The sequence below is a fragment of the Macaca thibetana genome, chromosome 4 (genome assembly GCF_024542745.1).
Source record: "Macaca thibetana thibetana isolate TM-01 chromosome 4, ASM2454274v1, whole genome shotgun sequence".
NCBI lineage: Eukaryota > Metazoa > Chordata > Mammalia > Primates > Cercopithecidae > Macaca > Macaca thibetana.
The window spans coordinates 420,011-438,846 of NC_065581.1; the positions used below are offsets into that span (position 1 = coordinate 420,011).

General features: G+C 40.8%; 1 protein-coding gene across 10 annotated transcripts in view; it reads right to left on the reverse strand.

Moving 5' to 3' along the window:
- Positions 1-18,836, reverse strand: part of EXOC2 (exocyst complex component 2) — a 204,869-nt gene that overhangs the window by 73,872 nt on the left and 112,161 nt on the right. For all 10 annotated transcript variants that reach the window (XM_050788807.1, XM_050788813.1, XM_050788812.1 and 7 more), the window contains 2 exons: positions 11,409-11,534; positions 7,201-7,325 (listed from right to left, as the gene is read on the reverse strand). In XM_050788807.1, coding sequence (XP_050644764.1) covers positions 7,201-7,325; positions 11,409-11,534 — 251 coding nt within the window. The remainder of the gene's footprint in view (positions 1-7,200; positions 7,326-11,408; positions 11,535-18,836) is intronic.

Here is an 18,836-nt window from a genome sequence, read left to right on the forward strand (position 1 = left end):
AGTAAAGAAACCAAAGGAAGCCTAAACTCTGAAATCTGTCATTTTATTTTTAAATACTATAAACTACGGCTCTTCCTTCAGAGATTTTCAGTGTAATTTAGGATAAAATACATTCTATCATTCTAGAATTAATTTTTGTTGGCTTACTGATATAACTCATGTTTTTTTCCAATGTCTCTTTCTCCTTAATCTATGGAAAACTACTTTATATGGACTAAAAGAGAAACCTGTTCAATTGGATTTCAGTGAACTTTTTATTCACAAATTTTCTAACTAAATATTATTATATAAAATACCCTAGAAGGATAAGCCTAGGAAGCTTTCTAAATAAAGAAGCATTAATACAATTACACAATGTAAAATAAAATTCTGACACTTCACTGACATAATGCAAAAGTTAATCTTTAAGGTTAAAACGCTCATCCATTATTGGTTAATGCACAACGAGTCAAGAGACCTTTGAAGTCAAGAACACTTGCTTTATAAATTATCATGATATTGACTTTAAGTTAATTTTAAAATGCAAGCAATGTTATGTGCATTGTATATATATTTATTTCTGTATAAGCTATAAAAACTGCATGTACGGTTAGTTTATATAATGAACATCTCGATGTAAGTAAAATATGGGTTAGGACTGTTGGGCGTTTTCAACAGAACTATCAGACACACCTGACAAAAAACTGGGCAGCACAGACACAGGCAAACATCCTTCAAACTCTAGTTTCCATTTTTAAATTTATATTAAACTATGCAGCTTTTATCATTTTTTTCTTTGTAGAAATACATTTTTGTCTTGAAAGAATTAAAGGTATGTATAAAAACTAAACCTGCAATTCATCTCAATAATCATTCAAAAAGCTAACTCCTGAGTTCATTGGTCAATAACACAATTCTTTGGACCCCAGGGCTTAACTTATACATTGATTTTTCTTTATTTTTAAGACAAATCAGAAGGAGCTGAGGTGTTTTAAGCAGGGGAGTGCTGTGAGGCCCACATTAAGAAGAAGGAATGAAGGGCCAGTGTGGAGCATGACCAGCCAGCAGGAGGTTGCGGTGGCCCAGGTGAGCAGAGCCACGCTGAGAGCGCAGCAGGTGGGCCCTGGTGGCTGAGACAGGCTGCCTGAGGGAGAACCTCCTGCCCTGGGTGCTGCAGTGAGGAAGGAGGTGTGCCCAGAGGGACTCCCACCCAACGCGCACCCGCCGGGCTAACACCAGTGGCTCTGAACGTCTGTTCAGCTGGTTTCTGTATGCCCAGTGTGACGACCGGAGTCAGAACATGGCGGGTGGTACAGGGTGTGGACACAGAGCGAATGAACGCCCTGCTTGCTGAGGGGACACCTGGCTTCTCTTCTGCACGTTGCAGCTTCTTAGGTCTTAGGCGTGGGTGCTTTTTATCTTTTCTGTCTAGACTGTCTAGTTTGTTCCCATGGCTTCAAATATCATTTCTACCGAATGCCTTCCAAACGCCTGTCTCCAGCCCAAATATCTCCTGTGTGACCCAGATGTGAATACTGAGTAACTCCCAGGAATCTCAGTCGACCACATTACCAATGGAAATCTGAAGCTTCCTCCAAGCATGCTCTTCCTTAGGTCTTTCTGGCTTGGCAAACGGCACTCCTGCTCACTCAAGCCCACTGGGAACAATGTCAGAATCTGTGCTCTCCTCTCCCTCATCCGACCACCACTTCCCAAAAGCAACCAAACCTACCAACTCCTCTCCACCTCCACTGACAAAACCTTCATCAAAACCACCACTGTTTCCTGCCTGGATGACCTCAGTGGTTTCCCCCACATTTGTCCCCACCAATTCACTGTGAACACACAACCAAAGTGGGTTTTTTAAAACTGGAAAGCTGGTCTGTTCTCCGCCCCATGGCCTGGGATGAAGCCGCCACCAGCTAGGCCCGTCCCTGCCAGCCCTCCCGCTGCTCAGGATGCTTCTGTCCGTCGGGGCTTCCTTCCTTTTCTGATATGCTGAGCTGCCCTCCTGGTGCTGCAGGCATCCTTCTCGCTGCCTGGGACCTGCTGCCCTGCCGTCCTGTGTGGTTGTGTCCTTCTCTTGTGCCACATGTCAGTTTCAATATCACCTCCAGGGAGGGGCCTTCCCTGACCTCCATTCCATTGCTGATATTCTGTCTTACAACCCTATTTGTTTCTTTTATAACTGTTACCAGAATTTTTAAAATAATAATTTAAAAAAATTATTTGGGTTCTGTCGCTAGAAGAGGAAAGGTCATGCTTATTTTGGTGACTGTTTTATTCATATTGTAGATACGTATGTGTGTAAATGTATGTGTATGTCTACATATTGAGTGTACATGCATGCATTTACACACGTGTTATATTACGTTTACATACGTGTTATATTACGTTTACATACATGTAAACATGTGTACATGACGCGTTGTGTCTGTTGTGTGTGTGCATGCATGTGTGTGCACGTGTATATAATGTGTGGATGCATGCATGCATGTATGTCTCAGTACCTGGTCCCTGGTGAATAAATGATCGCCTAGGGTTAAGGTTCTCCAAGACCTACTTGAATACACTTAAGAAAGTGTAAATGCCCCGAATACACTGGGTCTCCACATGAGAGTGGCCCTGGGAGGCAGATGTGCCAGGAGTGACCCTATGACATGCTCCTGAAAAACCTAACACGCCCAGTTCTTCTCCCGGAGGTGAAGATGTTGGGAAATTGGATGAGCAGCGACTGGAGAGCTTTGTGTGGAGGTCGGGGGTTAGGAGGACTGCTTTGCTTGTTGAATTCAGACACTGCTGTGGAGCCCAGCACCTGCTGGAATGTCAGGAGCTAAATCTTTGTCAAGGACCTTGTGAAGATTAATTTTGTGTCATCTTGGCTGGGCCACAGGGTGCCAGACATTTGGTGACACATTACTCTGGGTGTGTCTGTGAGTTGTTTCTGGATAGATTAACACGCACATCAATGCACTGTGCACAGCAGAACCTCTCCTGGATGTGGGTGGGCCTCACTCAATCAGTTGAAGGCCTGAACAGCACAAAAGAGCTGATCCTCCCACGAGTCAGAGGCACTCCTCCTGTCTGACTGCCTTCAAGCTGAGACACTGGGCTTTACGTGCCTTCACAGCTGAACTGAAACATGCACTCTCCTTAGGTCTTGAGCCAGCTGGCATTCAAACTGGAACTGACAGCATTGGCCATCCAGCTGGGCAGTGCATCCTGCAGACCCTTGGGGCTTGTCAGTCTTTGTAATGACATGTGCCAACCCCTTACAATAGACCTCTTCGCGTATGTGTGTGTGTGAGTGCAGGTACAGCATACGCACCCTATTGGTTCTGTGGCCCTGGGGCCCCTGACTCACGCGGACCGGCTCCACGGTGCTGCGGAGGGAGGCACAGGCCAGTATAAAACTGCGAGTGTCTGTCAAAGGGCATTTCCTCTGCTTGTATCCTCCACAGCACCTGATACCAAACTTTGTACATAGTAAGACTGTGCAATGGGAAGATTATTTCATAGTCATTTGTTCTATTACACACTTTTAAATCAAAGAAAAGAGTGAAAATCTGTTGTTAAAAAATATATAAAAATTAAGGCTAAATTTTGCCACAACAATTGTGCCCAACAAACAAGTGTTCATGATGAAATCTACTGGACAGTAATTCTGTAAAATTCAAGGACTTGTCTCCAAATATATGAAAAGTGGGGGGGGGGCTAGTTGTGTGGCAGACCCCTTTCAGTTGTTACTTACTGTTTTAATTTAATAAAGAGTTGAATATCTCCAACACAATGGATTATGTAAAGTTTGCCCTATTTTTAAAAGAAAATCTAATTTTGGAATATGTAGGCATTTTAATTTGCATATTATTGAGTTATGTAACTTTTTAAAATGTTGATTCTTAATATTTAACAATTATTTGGCTGTTTTTAAAGATTTTTATCTAAAAATACACTATATTTAAAATATATCTAAAGGTGAGATCTTAACCTACTATTAACCATTTCGTTAACTAGAAACCTTAACTCTTTCCTGCACACACAGACCAAAACTACTTTGTGGTGAGAGCAACGGATGGATTTCACTGTTTTGATTCACATTTGTTACTTCACATGGCCTTCACTGGCTTGAAGAACTGACTATTTTTTAAACTGTTGGAAACTTCATCTGAATTTTTAACGGATGGGCTCTTAATACAACACGATAATTTTATCACAAGAAAAATAAGAAAATTCAAGTAAATTGTGTTTAAAAACTATCATGCTTTCTTGTGTGAGATTAAATAGCTATCAAAAGCCCCAGAACTCTTCCCAGAATTTAACCCAGCATCTGGGTTTCACTTGTAGACTGGCAAGGGGAGCAAGTGTCCCCAGCTCCTCTGCTCTTTCCTCCAGCTCTTCAGAAGAGAGCACACGGTTTCAGACATGCCCACATCTGCAGAGCACATTACGTGTAATTAATAATTACTGCTATACGCTTTACGTTTATAAACATAGGTAGAAATATTATAGGCATATCCAATTCAGCACAACCAACCAAGAGTCATTTTTTCATGTCAACATTAATGTTGTGCATGAGTTCTGAAGCAGATCATTTATTTTTCATCTACAACCAAATATTTCATTCATATGTTTGCTATATAATTAGGTATCATCTGTAAGAAAGCAAAACATACTCCCTTTTCACTAAAATATCCTAGATCAAAAATTCTTAGGAATCTTATGACTCAAAAAAACTGCAGGGAAGGCAACTACTGTCCATGTGTGGTGGGCCACCTGCAGGAACTGAAGCGAACGAGGGAAAAATACTGCTGGAAATAAACACTAGGGTTTAAAATCCATGTCCTAAAAGACTGATCCTTTTTTTTTGGTTTTTTTTTTTTTTGAGATGGAGTCTCGCTCTGTCGCCCAGGCTGGAGCGCAGTGGCGCGATCTCAGCTCACTGCAAGCTCCACCTCCCGGGTTCACGCCATTCTCCTGCCTCAGCCTCCCGAGTAGCTGGGACTACAGGCGCCCGCCACCTCGCCCGGCTAGTTTTTTGTATTTTTAGTAGAGACGGGGTTTCACCGTGTTAGCCAGGATGGTTTCAATCTCCTGATCTTGTGATCTGCCCACCTCGGCCTCCCAAAGTGTTGGGATTACAGGCGTGAGTCACAGCGCCCAGCCCTAAAAGACTAATTCTTTAGATGAGTTGATTCATCTTGACATTATTCAATTCTACTCCAGCAGTTCATCAGTCTACTATTTTCTAATGTTACAAAATTCTGTTCACTGAACACCTATTGTGTGCCAGGCCAATGAGATCTCAAATAGTGGAAATACTGGAAAAAATTTTATTCCAAATAATAAGAGCAAACTCTTACTTATCTGCCAGACATTATTATAAGCACTTCACTTATGCTAACTCACTGAATTCTCAAACCAGCCCTATGGAAGTAGGTGCAGAGAAGTAATTTGCCTAAGGTGATAGACATTGGATGCTTCCATTATGCTCCTAGTGTTCTATGCGAAAACCTATGAATGCCATCTGTCCAAAGGCATGACAGGGAAGCATCTAATCTTTCCTGCCCATATGAACAATTTGGTTTAGGAACAGAGCAGACAAGGAGAGGAAGCCGGTGCCTGCGGTGCCACTACTGCCACTGTGCAGATGGCAAGGGACCCGATGCTCGACCTCGGCACGGTGAGCCCCACAGCTCACCCAGCGGACATTCACAGAGGCACAAACTGATGGTGGCACACACAAAAGCAGAGTACTGGAAAAACGTATCAGGACAAAACTGAAATTAAAGTATTATCTTCCTAAGCCAGCAATAAGCAACTCTCATGTATGTAGACCTGTGAAACCTGACATTTGTTTCATGGAAGAACTTCCTCTGCATAGTTAACTTTTCAATAGAGTTCATGCATAACTAACAAAAAAAAGAAAGTTGTGTACTGCTTTAATATTTGAATGTTCACTTATAAAGTAACCGGTTACTGAAACTAAAGAAAAAAATGCATTGATAAGTTGTGCTTACCAGATTGGTTTTTCTGCACTAAGGAGTGTGTATTCACGCATTACACATTTCTCTTTTTACGCACATAGTAAATTTTATAGGTTGGCAAACCAACCACTCATATAAAGAAGGCGGCAGGAATACAGTGGGTTTACAACAGGGGTAGTAGGCACTTGGAGTTCAAATATACAAAGAAAAAAGTTCCAGAGCACATCTCTATTTTCTTAACAGCATGAATTTATGTTCATGGTCAAATGAGACTCCAGAGACACCTGAGGTGCTCCAACACTTAGCCACTTTCCGCCAAGGAGGAGAGGTCTTAAACCACAAAGCCTGCGCCTTTATGCAAAAAAACAAGAACAGTTTTAGCCTTTGTCCATGTCCACTTTGTGTGCTGCCAAGTCAAAAAGAAGCAGAAAGTAGCCGTTACCCTCAGAAGCCCCATCTCCCCCAGAGCTCCTGGCGTGCAGAGTTCTCCCACAGACACGAAACACCTGTCTTCTCAGTCCCCCAGGTGCGGTGCCCTTGGCAGCCTGGGGCAAAGGGCGCTAGAATCTACGTCCAGGAGCTGGAGGCCTTTCAGGGCGCACTTGAGGTGAGGTTAGAAAGTGACTGACTTGCACGTGCCACACATAACACTCAGAGACATTCCTTTAGGTCCTTCTCTGCTACCAGTCATATGAAGATACTAAAGCATTAATAAATGTGTGACTGCAGAAGATGGACGGGCTTATAAAAACTTCTGTAAGCTGGTAACAGCGGGGCTAGATTGCAGAATCTTCACATTCTTTCCAAAGGAAATTACACATTCTATGGATTACTTTGTTCTGGGTGCAGGCTGCCAAGGTGTTATCCTCGTTTCATCATTTGTTCACAGTCTACTGCACATCACCCAGAATGGGGCCTGACTGGCATTATCTCAATTCAGAGTCCCTGAAGAGTTCAAGCTTTCTTTTTTCTGTAATTGCCTATCTCATTTAATCCCTACAACCACCTTTTGAGACAGATGCCCAGACTATTCTCTTTTTGCACATGAGAAAAAGTGACTTGTTCAAGGTCATATAGCTACTAAGTGACAGGGCTTTATAACACTTTAATCTTAAACTATGACGATGGCTAGAGATGTTGGGCCTCTACATTTTAAAAAATCACTTAAATCTAACATTTTTAAGACCAGAAATGCACAGTGACTCAGCTCCACCTCTAATCGGGTCCGTATACACACCTCACTGAAGAGGCTTCCGTTAACGTAGGAGATCCAGAGCTTCCAGAAGTTAGGCAGCTGGCTCAAGACGAGTTTGGTCAATTTTTCAACAAAGGCCACCCTGTGGGGAGTTTTGTATCTCCACGCTAAGGAGGAAAAGAATAAAATACTATGATTATACTTTTGAATCAAGAAAACATCTTTGAGCATATTGGTGCACCCCCTCCACCCCCCGCCAAAACTCAAACATGCACTAGGAATAGCCTGAGTCTGCGTGGAAGCTCACAGCCCACTTGGCTGACACTGGCAGCGATACGCTCGTCACCAGACACTCCCGCTTTCCTCCTTGCCCTCTGGCAAGGAAGAGCCCCTCCCCATCACGGCTGACCAGCAGGCCAGGGCGAGGGACCAGGTGGCCATAGCCTCAGGACTGGGAGGGCTACCGAGAGGAGGTGGCTTTGACTTGTCAGCCTTGTCCTCTGGATAGTATATGTCTCTTCAAAAAGTCATGCCTTCCAACGGCAAAGGCAGGGGCTGCTCTGCAGTCAATTGTGAAATTCCAGCTAATATCAGCCTGTGAGAAATGCCATCATACACCCTAGAAGTGAGAATGCAGGGAGGCATCCAGTCGTCACAAAGAAACATTCAAGTGCAATCACACACTAAATAACCCCGCCTATAATCAAGAAATTTAAGAAAAACTAGAAACGTTGAAACCTCTTTGGCTACACATCATTTAACACAGCTATTGTTGTAACTGGGAAATGAGGGCTTAGACTTCTTGGGAAGAATAGGTTCATGGGAATAAAGCAAGTGTAGAAATTCAGGACCCACTACCCATCTCCTCTGTCTCCCCTCTTTCTTTTTACCCCCAGGGCCATGCCTTCGCCCTGCTCCCTCCCAGCTGCCTCCTGCCCCGCACTCCACTCGGTGGCCACGGCAGGGGCACTGCAGAGTCCACCCTGTCCAGTCCACTGCACAGCGATGCCGCGGATCTGGCTCTAACTCCTACTCAGCAGCTTCAGGGGCAGGTGGACTCCCACGAGAACTTTTATTCCCTTGGCCAGGCTAACTGCTAGCTTCCTTTCCAAATACCCTCAAGCAAAAGGATTTGCTGTTGTTAGTCCAGTGAAGGAGGGGCAAATTTTATAAACTATCTTAATAAAATTTATGTATATTTATTACTTTATATACTTATAAATTATTAATATATTTATTAATTTATGTAATTATTTTATTAATGATTTAATAATTTAAATAATTATTTGATCAGGTAATCATGGTTAGAAAATAACACTTGAAAGGTACACAGTGAAAAGTCTACCTCCTGCCCCACCACTCCCACATGCCTAGTTCCCAGCCAGAAGAAACCACTGTCACTAGTTACTTATGACTCTTTCTGAAATGCTTTTTATCTACACAAGCAAGTATAAATGTGTTATTCCCCCTCCCAACTGTTCTTTACACGTTTTTGGTTTTTACACAAATGAAAGCATGCCAAACACACTCTTTTGAAGCTTGGCTTTTTCCATTTAGCGAGATGGATCCTGGAGTTCTTCTGTATTCAAACATAAGGCAAAGGCTTCCTCTTTTTCTCCCCACAGTTACACTGCCTTTCACATTTTGGAGGTATCGTAATTTAACAAGTTCCCTTCCAATGGACAAGACTGTCTTTGGTCTTTTGCAATTAAAATTAATGTTTCAACCAATAACTGTATACCTACATCATTTAGCACATGCTCAAGTGTAAGCGTAGAAAACTTCCAGAACAAGAACTGCTGGGACGAAGAGCACCTGGAGTTGTAATTTTGATAGATATTACTGAACTGCCCCCTAAAGGGGTTATGTATACTTCCACCAGTGTGACGTGTGCAAGTAGGGGCCTCATCAATGAACAAACAACATAGAAAACCCAAAACAAAATGATAAGCACTCAGAGTTTTTGCCAACCTCATATCTCATTGCAGTGTTACACTCCCTTTCTTCTTACTATTGTGAGGTGGAGTGTCTGTTCACACGTGTAAGGACCGATAACACTTCCTCTGTGTAGGCTCTAGAGCCTCTTATTTATTTATTAGGCATATTAGCCCTTTGTCTATGCTAAGAGTTGCAGGAAAAAGTTTTAAATTCATTTTCACAGGTGTGAAAGTAATGGTTCTTTACCTAAGGGCACACTGTAAACTTTTATTTGTTTATTCAGACAATATTTACTGAGGATGAACCGTGTGCTTATCATGTGGCTCCACTCAAGATCAAAACTCACTCTGAACAAGGCAGGCTCCTGAATGCTGAACTAGGCAGGCTCTGCCTTCACAGCTCAGGATCCAACAGAACAGTCAATTAACCAATTGAATACAGCACGATGGTAATCTGAGGTGAACGAGTTTCATCTGGAGACAGCAGTTACAGTCTCTTCTTCCCAACAGTACTTGGTAACGCCTGTTTTCCAGATGGCAGGTGGCAAGACACAGGGCGAGGCCATGGCCGGCTGTGTCAAGGGTCCAATGACAAGGTGAAAAATAGGACAAGAAAATCTAAAAATGGAAGCACTGAAAGATTTGCCTTTGACTGATTTGGATGTTTGTCTCCACCAAATCTCAGGTTGAAATGTGATCCCCAATGTTGGAGGAGGGTCATGGGGGCGGGTCCCTCATGAATAGCTTGCTATCCTCGCAATAATGAGTGAGTTCTCGCTCTGTTAGTTCACAGGAGATCTAGTTGTTTCACCCATTTCCCGTGTGCCCTGAGAACACTCTTGTCTCTAATCCTAATGGAATGCCATATAGATTTCTGTTACATCAGGATTAGAGACGCGTTCTGTTGAGAAATAATTCCAAGAACAGTTTTTATATTTTGTTTTCACATTGAAAATCAGCGAGATTTGCTTCAGCCTCAAAGAGTGTGTTTATGTGAAATTAAGTGAGCATCAGCAGTGAGCTGCACCTTTTTCCCTAAATGGGAAACGGGTTAAAAGGGCCTGGTGTCTCCATCCTCTCCCTCGCTCCCTCTCCTGCCATGTGACAAGCTGGCTCCCCTTTCGCCTTCTGCCATGACTGGAAGCTTCCTGAGGCCTCCCATAGCAGATGCCGGTGCAATGCTTCTTATACAGCCTGCAGAACTGTGAGCCAATAACCCTCTTTTCTTTACAACTACCCAGCCTCAGTGTTCCTACCCAGCCTCAGTGTTCCTTTACAGCAACACAAACAGGCTAACACAACTTAATATTGCAGCAAATGGATTCTTATATGGTATCTTTCCCAAGAATAACGTTTCAAAAGATCTCAGCTCCTCTGTGCAATTACATTGAACATTATGTAATGTTAGCCACTGTCCCACAGAATGTAGGAGCAAACAGTTCTGATCTAACATTGTTTATTCTAACGTTCGGTGAGCTGGGAGAGGAACGAGAATCAGACAAGAAGAAGGAATACCAACAGTTATGGAAGCCTTTCATTTAGTACAAATAAATCATCCAACTTTAAGGTGCTCTTATGATGAACATTCATTTATATTAATAAAACCTTAGAAAAATTCCCTACTGCAATGCTTGTAAGAAACAACTTTAGAGGTATCTGAATTTAATATAATGTAAGATATTTCTGTTAGTGTATTTAGGTTTCTCGTATCTGTTATTGAGATCACAACCGGCTCCTGACTAGTGGCTCTGATTGGGTGCATGAATGCCTGAAAGTCAATCATGTTGTATCTCAAATAGGGAAACGGTAAGTATCCACTCCAGAAAGTTCAGAAATGAAACATACTTAAAATTCTAGATGCTTCATCTTAGGAAAAATTATTAACAATTATTTTATGGTTAATTAACAGCCAATCCCTCTTTCCAAACCAAAGTTTAAATTTCATCAAAAACGGTATGCTGATACTACTTTTGTTGCAAATTCCATCTTAATGCAGTTCTCACAGAATTTTTTTCTGTGGCATTTTAAAAAAATTCAACCACAGAAAGAGTAAAATTAGACTTGAACTAAATATGTTTAATAAACACTGACCTGCACCCAATGACTTAAAAATCAAGTAGCATTTCTTTAAATGCAGTATATACTTTAATTATTAAATTACTGGTAGTTACTATAACAAGCAAAAGAGATGATGGCTGATAATACTTAGCACTGGTAACAACACAAATTGGGGAATTCTCCAAGAGATGAATGTTTGAAATTACACGAGTACAAATTTAAAGGACCCCAGTGGCAGTAGAGGGAGATACTTACTGTCGTCTCGACCAGACTGAAAGCTGCTGCCTCTCTTCAGGGACGCTGTCTGACTGAGATGGCCCAACATTGAGGGACGTGTGTCATTATCGAGATCCAGCATGGGGCTGTGCAGGCCTGGGTTAGCTGGGGAAGAAAGCAGAGATTTCTGTAGGCTCTATGTATTCTTGCTTAGTTGATTTAATGGACTGCTTCTCTGAGGCTATTTCTTGCTCAATTGCTCCACTCTTAAATAAAGCAGTTATTAAATAAAATTAAAAACTATTTTCTCTAAATAGATTTAAAAAATAATTCTCGGTTCGGCAAAACTGGGTGGTGGTGGGAGGATAAAGCTATAAACACAAAAAGTAGCAGGAAAAAATCATATTTTGCAAAACAACTTTTGGCACTAGGAAAGAAAGTAATGGAGTTCGGACTCTTCTGTTCCTTTAAATGTAGCTGACTTACACATTTTTGTAGCATAAATCTCCCCTGACTTCTCCCTTAATGCCACACTTTACATTTAAATCCCCAAATCCCACTATTTGTTTCTTGGACACATGTGATTTCACTCCCTATTGCTATTCTTGACGCCAGTCATCTAGTGTGGATCCTCTTCACCTCACACTTCGTATTCCAGAAGCCAGAACATTCTACTGCTATCAAGAAATTGTCTTTATTGTCTCACACTCAAATACTGCTTTTTTGATTCTCTTCTCAGAGGTCTTCCAGAAAACCGCAGGATAAAGTTTACCCCAATGTTTTCCAATCCAAATTAGGCTGAGAATTAGGAAACAATTTTTCTAAAATGGATCACAAAAGCCATTAGGAATAGAATTCCATGTTGCCAAACCAGTTAGTAAGGACATTGGCTTGAAGTGGTAAAATTTACCTTGTTAGTCTACAACACCACTCTAAGCTCTTTAGCTGAGTATTCAAAGAGCTTTAAAATAAACTGAATTCAATGTGCATTCACAGAGTATTTACAGTAGTGTGCACAGGACACTTAAATACTTAAATATTCTCCCTACAAAAATGCACCTTACATTTTCCTGCCTTATTTGCTATCCTCTCTATTGGAAGGGCCTCACTCATTTTTTTCCTCTTCATCCATTTAAACCCACATCCTGAAAGACACCACTTGAAATACAGCTATTACACAAGGTCAAGGTCACCTCTTACTCATCTACCTAAAGTGCTACCTATATTTTCTGCCCTGTGACAGCAGTGAGAATGTATATAATTTAATTGACTTCACATTCTACCGTCTGCAGTTCATTAACAGCTACGTATTGCCTGTCTCCACCAAAGACTGCTGTTTTCTCAGGGATGAGAAGTAAATGTATCTCCATGTTCCCCACAGTCACTGGACCTTCCACAAATAACTCCCGCCACATGTAGTAAGTGACTGCACTAAAAAATATATTTTTTATTTTATAACTGAATAGAATATTAAAAGCGTATGGATTTGTTTTCAGGTGCTAATATAAAACATATTTACAAATTAAAGTAGTATTTTTGTGCCTCTGATAATGCGAACTATTCAGTAACATTTAACAGGTATTTACTGAGCACCCTCCCACATGCGAGGAACTGCAGGCCCGGGGATAAAGTGATGAATAATATCTAAGGCCCTGCTCTCAAGATGTTTACATTCTGGTGGTAGAGGCAGAAAATAAACCAGCAGATAATAAACAACAAAACTATAGCAAAAAACCGCTGAGCAGTGGAGGTAAATAGTGACTGTGCGGTGAGAAAAGGCCTGATCTCGGTGAGGCCGCTGCACGCGGCGCTATCGCCTCTCCGGATCCTCACAGAAAAGGCCTGATCCCTGAGAGGCCGCTGGACGTGAAACGCTATCGCCTCTGTCCGGATCCTCACAGAAAAGGCCCGATCCCTGAGAGGCCGCTGGACGTGAAACGCTATCGCCTCTGTCCGGATCCTCACAGAAAAGGCCCGATCCCTGAGAGGCCGCTGGACGCGGCGCTCTCGCCTCTCTCCGGCTCCTCACAGAAAAGGCCCGATCCCTGAGAGGCCGCTGGACGCGGCGCTATCGCCTCTGTCCGGATCCTCACAGAAAAGGCCCGATCCCTGAGAGGCCGCTGGACGTGAAACGCTATCGCCTCTCTCCGGATCCTCACAGAAAAGGCCCGATCCCTGAGAGGCCGCTGGACGCGGCGCTATCGCCTCTCTCCGGATCCTCACAGAAAAGGCCCGATCCCTGAGAGGCTGCTGGACGCGGCGCTATCGCCTCTGTCCGGATCCTCACAGAAAAGGCCCGATCCCTGAGAGGCCGCTGGACGCGGCGCTATCGCCTCTCTCCGGATCCTCACAGAAAAGGCCCGATCCCTGAGAGGCCGCTGGACGCGGCGCTATCGCCTCTGTCCGGATCCTCACAGAAAAGGCCCGATCCCTGAGAGGCCGCTGGACCCGGCGCTATCGCCTCTGTCTGGATCCTCACCGAGTCTCGCTGGTGGGTCTTCAAAAGAAATTAAATCATTTGAACAACTTTTTTTAGTGCAACAGAAATTTTTTTGAAGACTTATTATGTTTTGGCCACTGTGCTAAATAAATGCTGTGCATACATTTGTATTTTGGAAAATATTACAGCCAAGATAAGAAGACTTATATAACCCATTATGTTACAAAAAAAAATGTGATACAGAGTAAAAAAATACAGTGAAGAAACTATTATTTTTCTAATTGACTTTTTTCATACAGAAATACATTTGTGTGTGGACGTTTTAGTGATTTATGACATTTTCCTTTGAAGTTTATACAGGTATCACTTCTATCAATTGTGGGATTCAGGAAATGAATATCAAAATATGAATTTTCTAACATACTTTAAAGAGAAAAATAAAGGGGCCCAAACTTAGCATCACATTAAAAATACATATAAAAACTTATAATTTATATTAAAATGTACATTTTTAAAGTATAAAAAACACTTTAAAATGTTACATTTCACTTATTCTTGAAGGTTTCAGGACTATGAATTTGTGATTAAGAAGGAAAACACTTCCTAGTTTCCTAAAAGTACACATATACCATTTCTGCAAAAATACAATTATTTTAGAAAAAGTTCTTTCCTCATAACTGGTATTTGTGTAACTTTAAATTGTTTAATATTAAACCATTTGTATAGTTTAAATACATATTGAGTTTTGCAATGGTTAAAAGATTGATATATTTTTTCCTTTAATAACAGAAACTGTATTACTATGCTTTTGTTCTATTAGAAAGCACATCATCAGTTTTCTGTATCAGGAAAAGAAAGGTAACCAAGAAGGAATTTTCCAGTTGGTGCCCTGGCACTACCATAAGTACAACACAGCAGCAGGCAGCTGGAACAGCACATGCCCCTCAGGACTAACCAGCATCTGGAATACATTTGGAAGATGTATTTTTGCTGAGTGTCCAGAAGGTAGCGCTTCACAGCTGCACACAAATGCATAATATGCCCTGTCAACTAAACAGTGGGTACCAGCTTAGAAATGTATATCTCTCCCTAACACTGGCATTTTTCTTACTGTCAAAAAATGATCTCAGAAAGAGTTATTTTATAGAGAATTAAAAAGCTTATGTTTTGAAAAGTAATACAAACGTTTTAAATATCAGCTGTCACAAATTATTTATGACCAAGTGTCCAAAAAAAAAAGCTCGATAATTCTGACACTCGTCTTAAATTACATGACTTAATATTTCTAACTCACAAAATTATTACAAATATGAACTGGTTTCATGGTAAGCATTTCTATTAAAAACAGAAAAAAACATAGTTTCTATAAAATATAAAATCAGCAAAAGGCTTTAAATATTTCACGTATCAGTCTATTATGTCTTGTTTCACCTTACAATATGATAGCAATATCTCATTAATAAAAACTATACACACTACCTAAAGCATATGGTGGTCAGGTGCAGTTTTTTTTTTGGTTTTTTTTTTGAGATGAAGTGTCACTCTGTTGCCCAAGCTGGAGTGTAGTGGCATGATCTTGGCTCACTGCAACCTCCAACTCCCAGGTACAAGTGATTCTCCTGCCTCAGCCTCCCAAGTAGCTGGGATTACAGGCATGCGCCACCACGCCCGGCTCATTTTTGTAGTTTTAGTAGAGACAGGGTTTCACTATGTTGGCCAGGCTGGTCTTGAACTCCTGACCTTGTGATCTGCCCACGTCAGCCTCCCCAAGTGCTGGGATTACAGGTGCCTGGCCCCGGGTGCAGTTTTTAACATCCCATAACAACATAAAATTGCGCTTGACTCTGCCCTTTTCAAACTAATGCTGCATTGATAGGAGTTTTGAAAGGTTACTTGTTTTCTTGGCAGTAAATTTTCTCTAGAAATTAACTGTTGCTAGAATTTTTTTTTCTGGATGAAAAATTTTAAAAAGCCTTTTTTCAGGTAGGAAATTATTACCTTTGGCCCTGCTGAAAAGGTGATAACTATGTTTTCATTTGGGCCAATACTACCAAATTGTTCCCCAAGTTTGAAATTGAGGCAGGGACTAATTGTATTGAGAATTTTCATGGTCATGCAGTTGGTATCAGGTTCTGTAGCAGCTCACGGAGCCGCTGACCTATCCTGTAAAATATACCTGTAAAGATTAGGGCTTCATACTATGCAATTTTAAAAGTCTTTTTAGCTATAAAATTCTGACTCTATGACTCATTTAAATCAGAAACCTTAAATCGCCACCGAAAACAACACAGACGAGACAATGATTCTGATCACTATTGGTACAATTTAGGACCCTGATCAGTGGTGGTGTCATTTTAAATGTATAAAAAGTTTGCCTCTACACATAGAGCAAGTGTGAAAATTATGTCTTAAAATGGAAATTACATCCCAAAAATACTAAAAGCAATAAAAAAGTAACAGTGTGGCCGGGCGCGGTGACTCATGCCTATAATCCCAGCACTTTGGGAGGCCAAGGCGGGCGGATCACTTGAGGTCAGGAGTTCGAGACCAGCCTGACCAACATGGTGAAACTCTGTCTCTACTAAAAATACAAAAAGATTGGCCGGTGTGGTGGCACATGCCTGTAGTCCCAGCTACTCGGGAGGCTGAGGCAGGAGCATTGCTTGAACCTGGGAGACAAGAGACTGCAGTGTGCCAAGATCACCTCACTGCACTCCAGCCTGTGAGACTCTGTCTCAAAAAAAAAAAAAAAAAAAGAACAGTGAAAACTGTAACAGAATTTTATAATATTTGTTACAGACTTCAGTCTGGCTATTTTAAAGATAGTGAGCACAGTAATAAACGCACTCAAATGAGTAAGTACTTGTAAGATCAAAAACATGTGGTTGTAATCTCTCAATGAGGAGTAACTACAGCTTACTCTGAATACAAAATTGCAAACAGGCACATCACCCTGTAGCATGGGAAACCATCACTGTAGTATTTCTAATTACAAAATTGTATGTGATGTTTGCAGGAAAAATTATACAAAACAAAATTCTGGAAATAAATATTCTTAGGATCTAGCTATATCTTTTAACTTCCCCACACTAGTATTTGAGTTATTATTTTGTCAATATATCAAAGAAAAGATACACATGTTATGACAAATGTCTGAAATTAGTATCTTGGAAGGAAAAAATAAAATCCTTTAACCACTTAACATTAAAAAAAGACACAACGAAGTTTTTAACTACTGGAAGTCAAAAGTTAGTATTTTATTTTTCCAGTTAAATAATGCTTCTATAACATATGCTTGTGACATCCTCAAAATTCTTTTTCTAATTTTAAGTATGCAGATACATTTAACAAATTATAAACTAACATAAAATTAGAAAAAAATACCTCTGGAAATTTTAACAAGAGAAAAATACTTGGAAAATTTGTTTTCAGAAGTTGCAGAAATAATTTCCTTCAGAACACTAATGAAACAATCCTAGTCACTTCACTAGAAGTGTAAAAATAATCAAAAATTTAAAATTTATTATTTTTCTAAAAGAAAGTAAACAATCTTTGACAATTTGCCGTGAACAAGTTGAAACATCTGCTATTTTTTCCAACAACTGTGAAATTTCTACCATAGTAAGACTTCAGTTTTATCTTAAACTATAGATCTGAAAAAATCTTCCAGAAAGCTCAGAAACTTAAAGGTTTATATTAAAACTCTAAAAATCCTACAACACTGCAAAAACCTGATAAGGACTTTAAGAAGACTCTATGGAAAATGCTTATTATACCTAGAATTCTGTAGGACTTCCAGGAAACCTTATCAGTCAAATCCTTTCCACTCAAAGCTGTGCAAGTCTTTCTGATTTTAAATAGTATTTTTTTAAAACACACTCTATACCACATAAAGGGCAGAAGAGACCCTTCTTAAGGGAAGCCTGCAGAGGCGGAGCCAGGTGAATAAGATTACTGTATTTTCTCATCCTTCATGCATACTACAGCAAGTTTTCTCACAGTCTACAACAGTGTGGGGACCACTGATTTGCAGCCTCAGACTCTCAGAAGGGTGGCTGACTTCCTCACGGCCCTTAAACACCTTTGAACACATTTTCCTGCGCACAGCGGGCCCTTGTCCTGCACAGCGGCCCGACCACCCACTGTTGCTTGTTGACCAAACACGGGCCGGGAGCCTCCACAGACACAGGCAGGATGGGATTCCTTTCAAGCACACCACACACAGGAATTTCAATGCCAAAGCTGGGGGTGGGGGTGGGGGTGGGGAGGGCGTATCAAGGCAGATTACAAATTCCTCATGAATTAGACCTGTGTCAACAGATAAAAATGCTTTTTGATCTTCTGATTATACATGTATACATATATATGTATATATATAACATTTTTAAAGTTCTGACAGGGGCATTTCCTTAATTTAAAGAGTATCATTTAATCGAAATTAAACAAAGGGAGGCATAGTTAAGAAGCCCCTGTTAACTCACTCACTCAGGACTGTCCTTCACAGGCTCCAGGGCAGCATTTCGGATATGCATTTCCATATCATTCAAAGCAAGAGTTCAAAAAAGGAAATGTAAATTAAAAGCAAAACTACAGGTATAAACTTTGAAGAAGCATTTATTAGCTACCATTGGCTAGTTACGCAAGAATCATGTATTTGTAATAAGTAAGCTGGATAACTGAATAATCAAAACGAAATGTATGCTTTTGTTGAAGTCCTATGTCTTTTAGTAGTTTCATATAGATTTACATGCAGAAAAATGCTTAGAATATATAAATAAAGGAATTACAAAACTGACAGAATACAGAACAAAAATACTCATCATAATCAGTATTTTTAAATTACCAAGTAAAGTTAGTATTCAATGTGTGTTTGACATTCATCATCAAACATTTTTTTCTGTGAAGGACGGGGACAAGTTTAGACGTGAAATGACTTCCGGCTACCAGAAGTCTTCTTCCAGATGCACAGTAAGCCAGGGCAGTAGAAAAGAACCAGCTGCTACAATCACAAATTGAAAAGGGCCTTT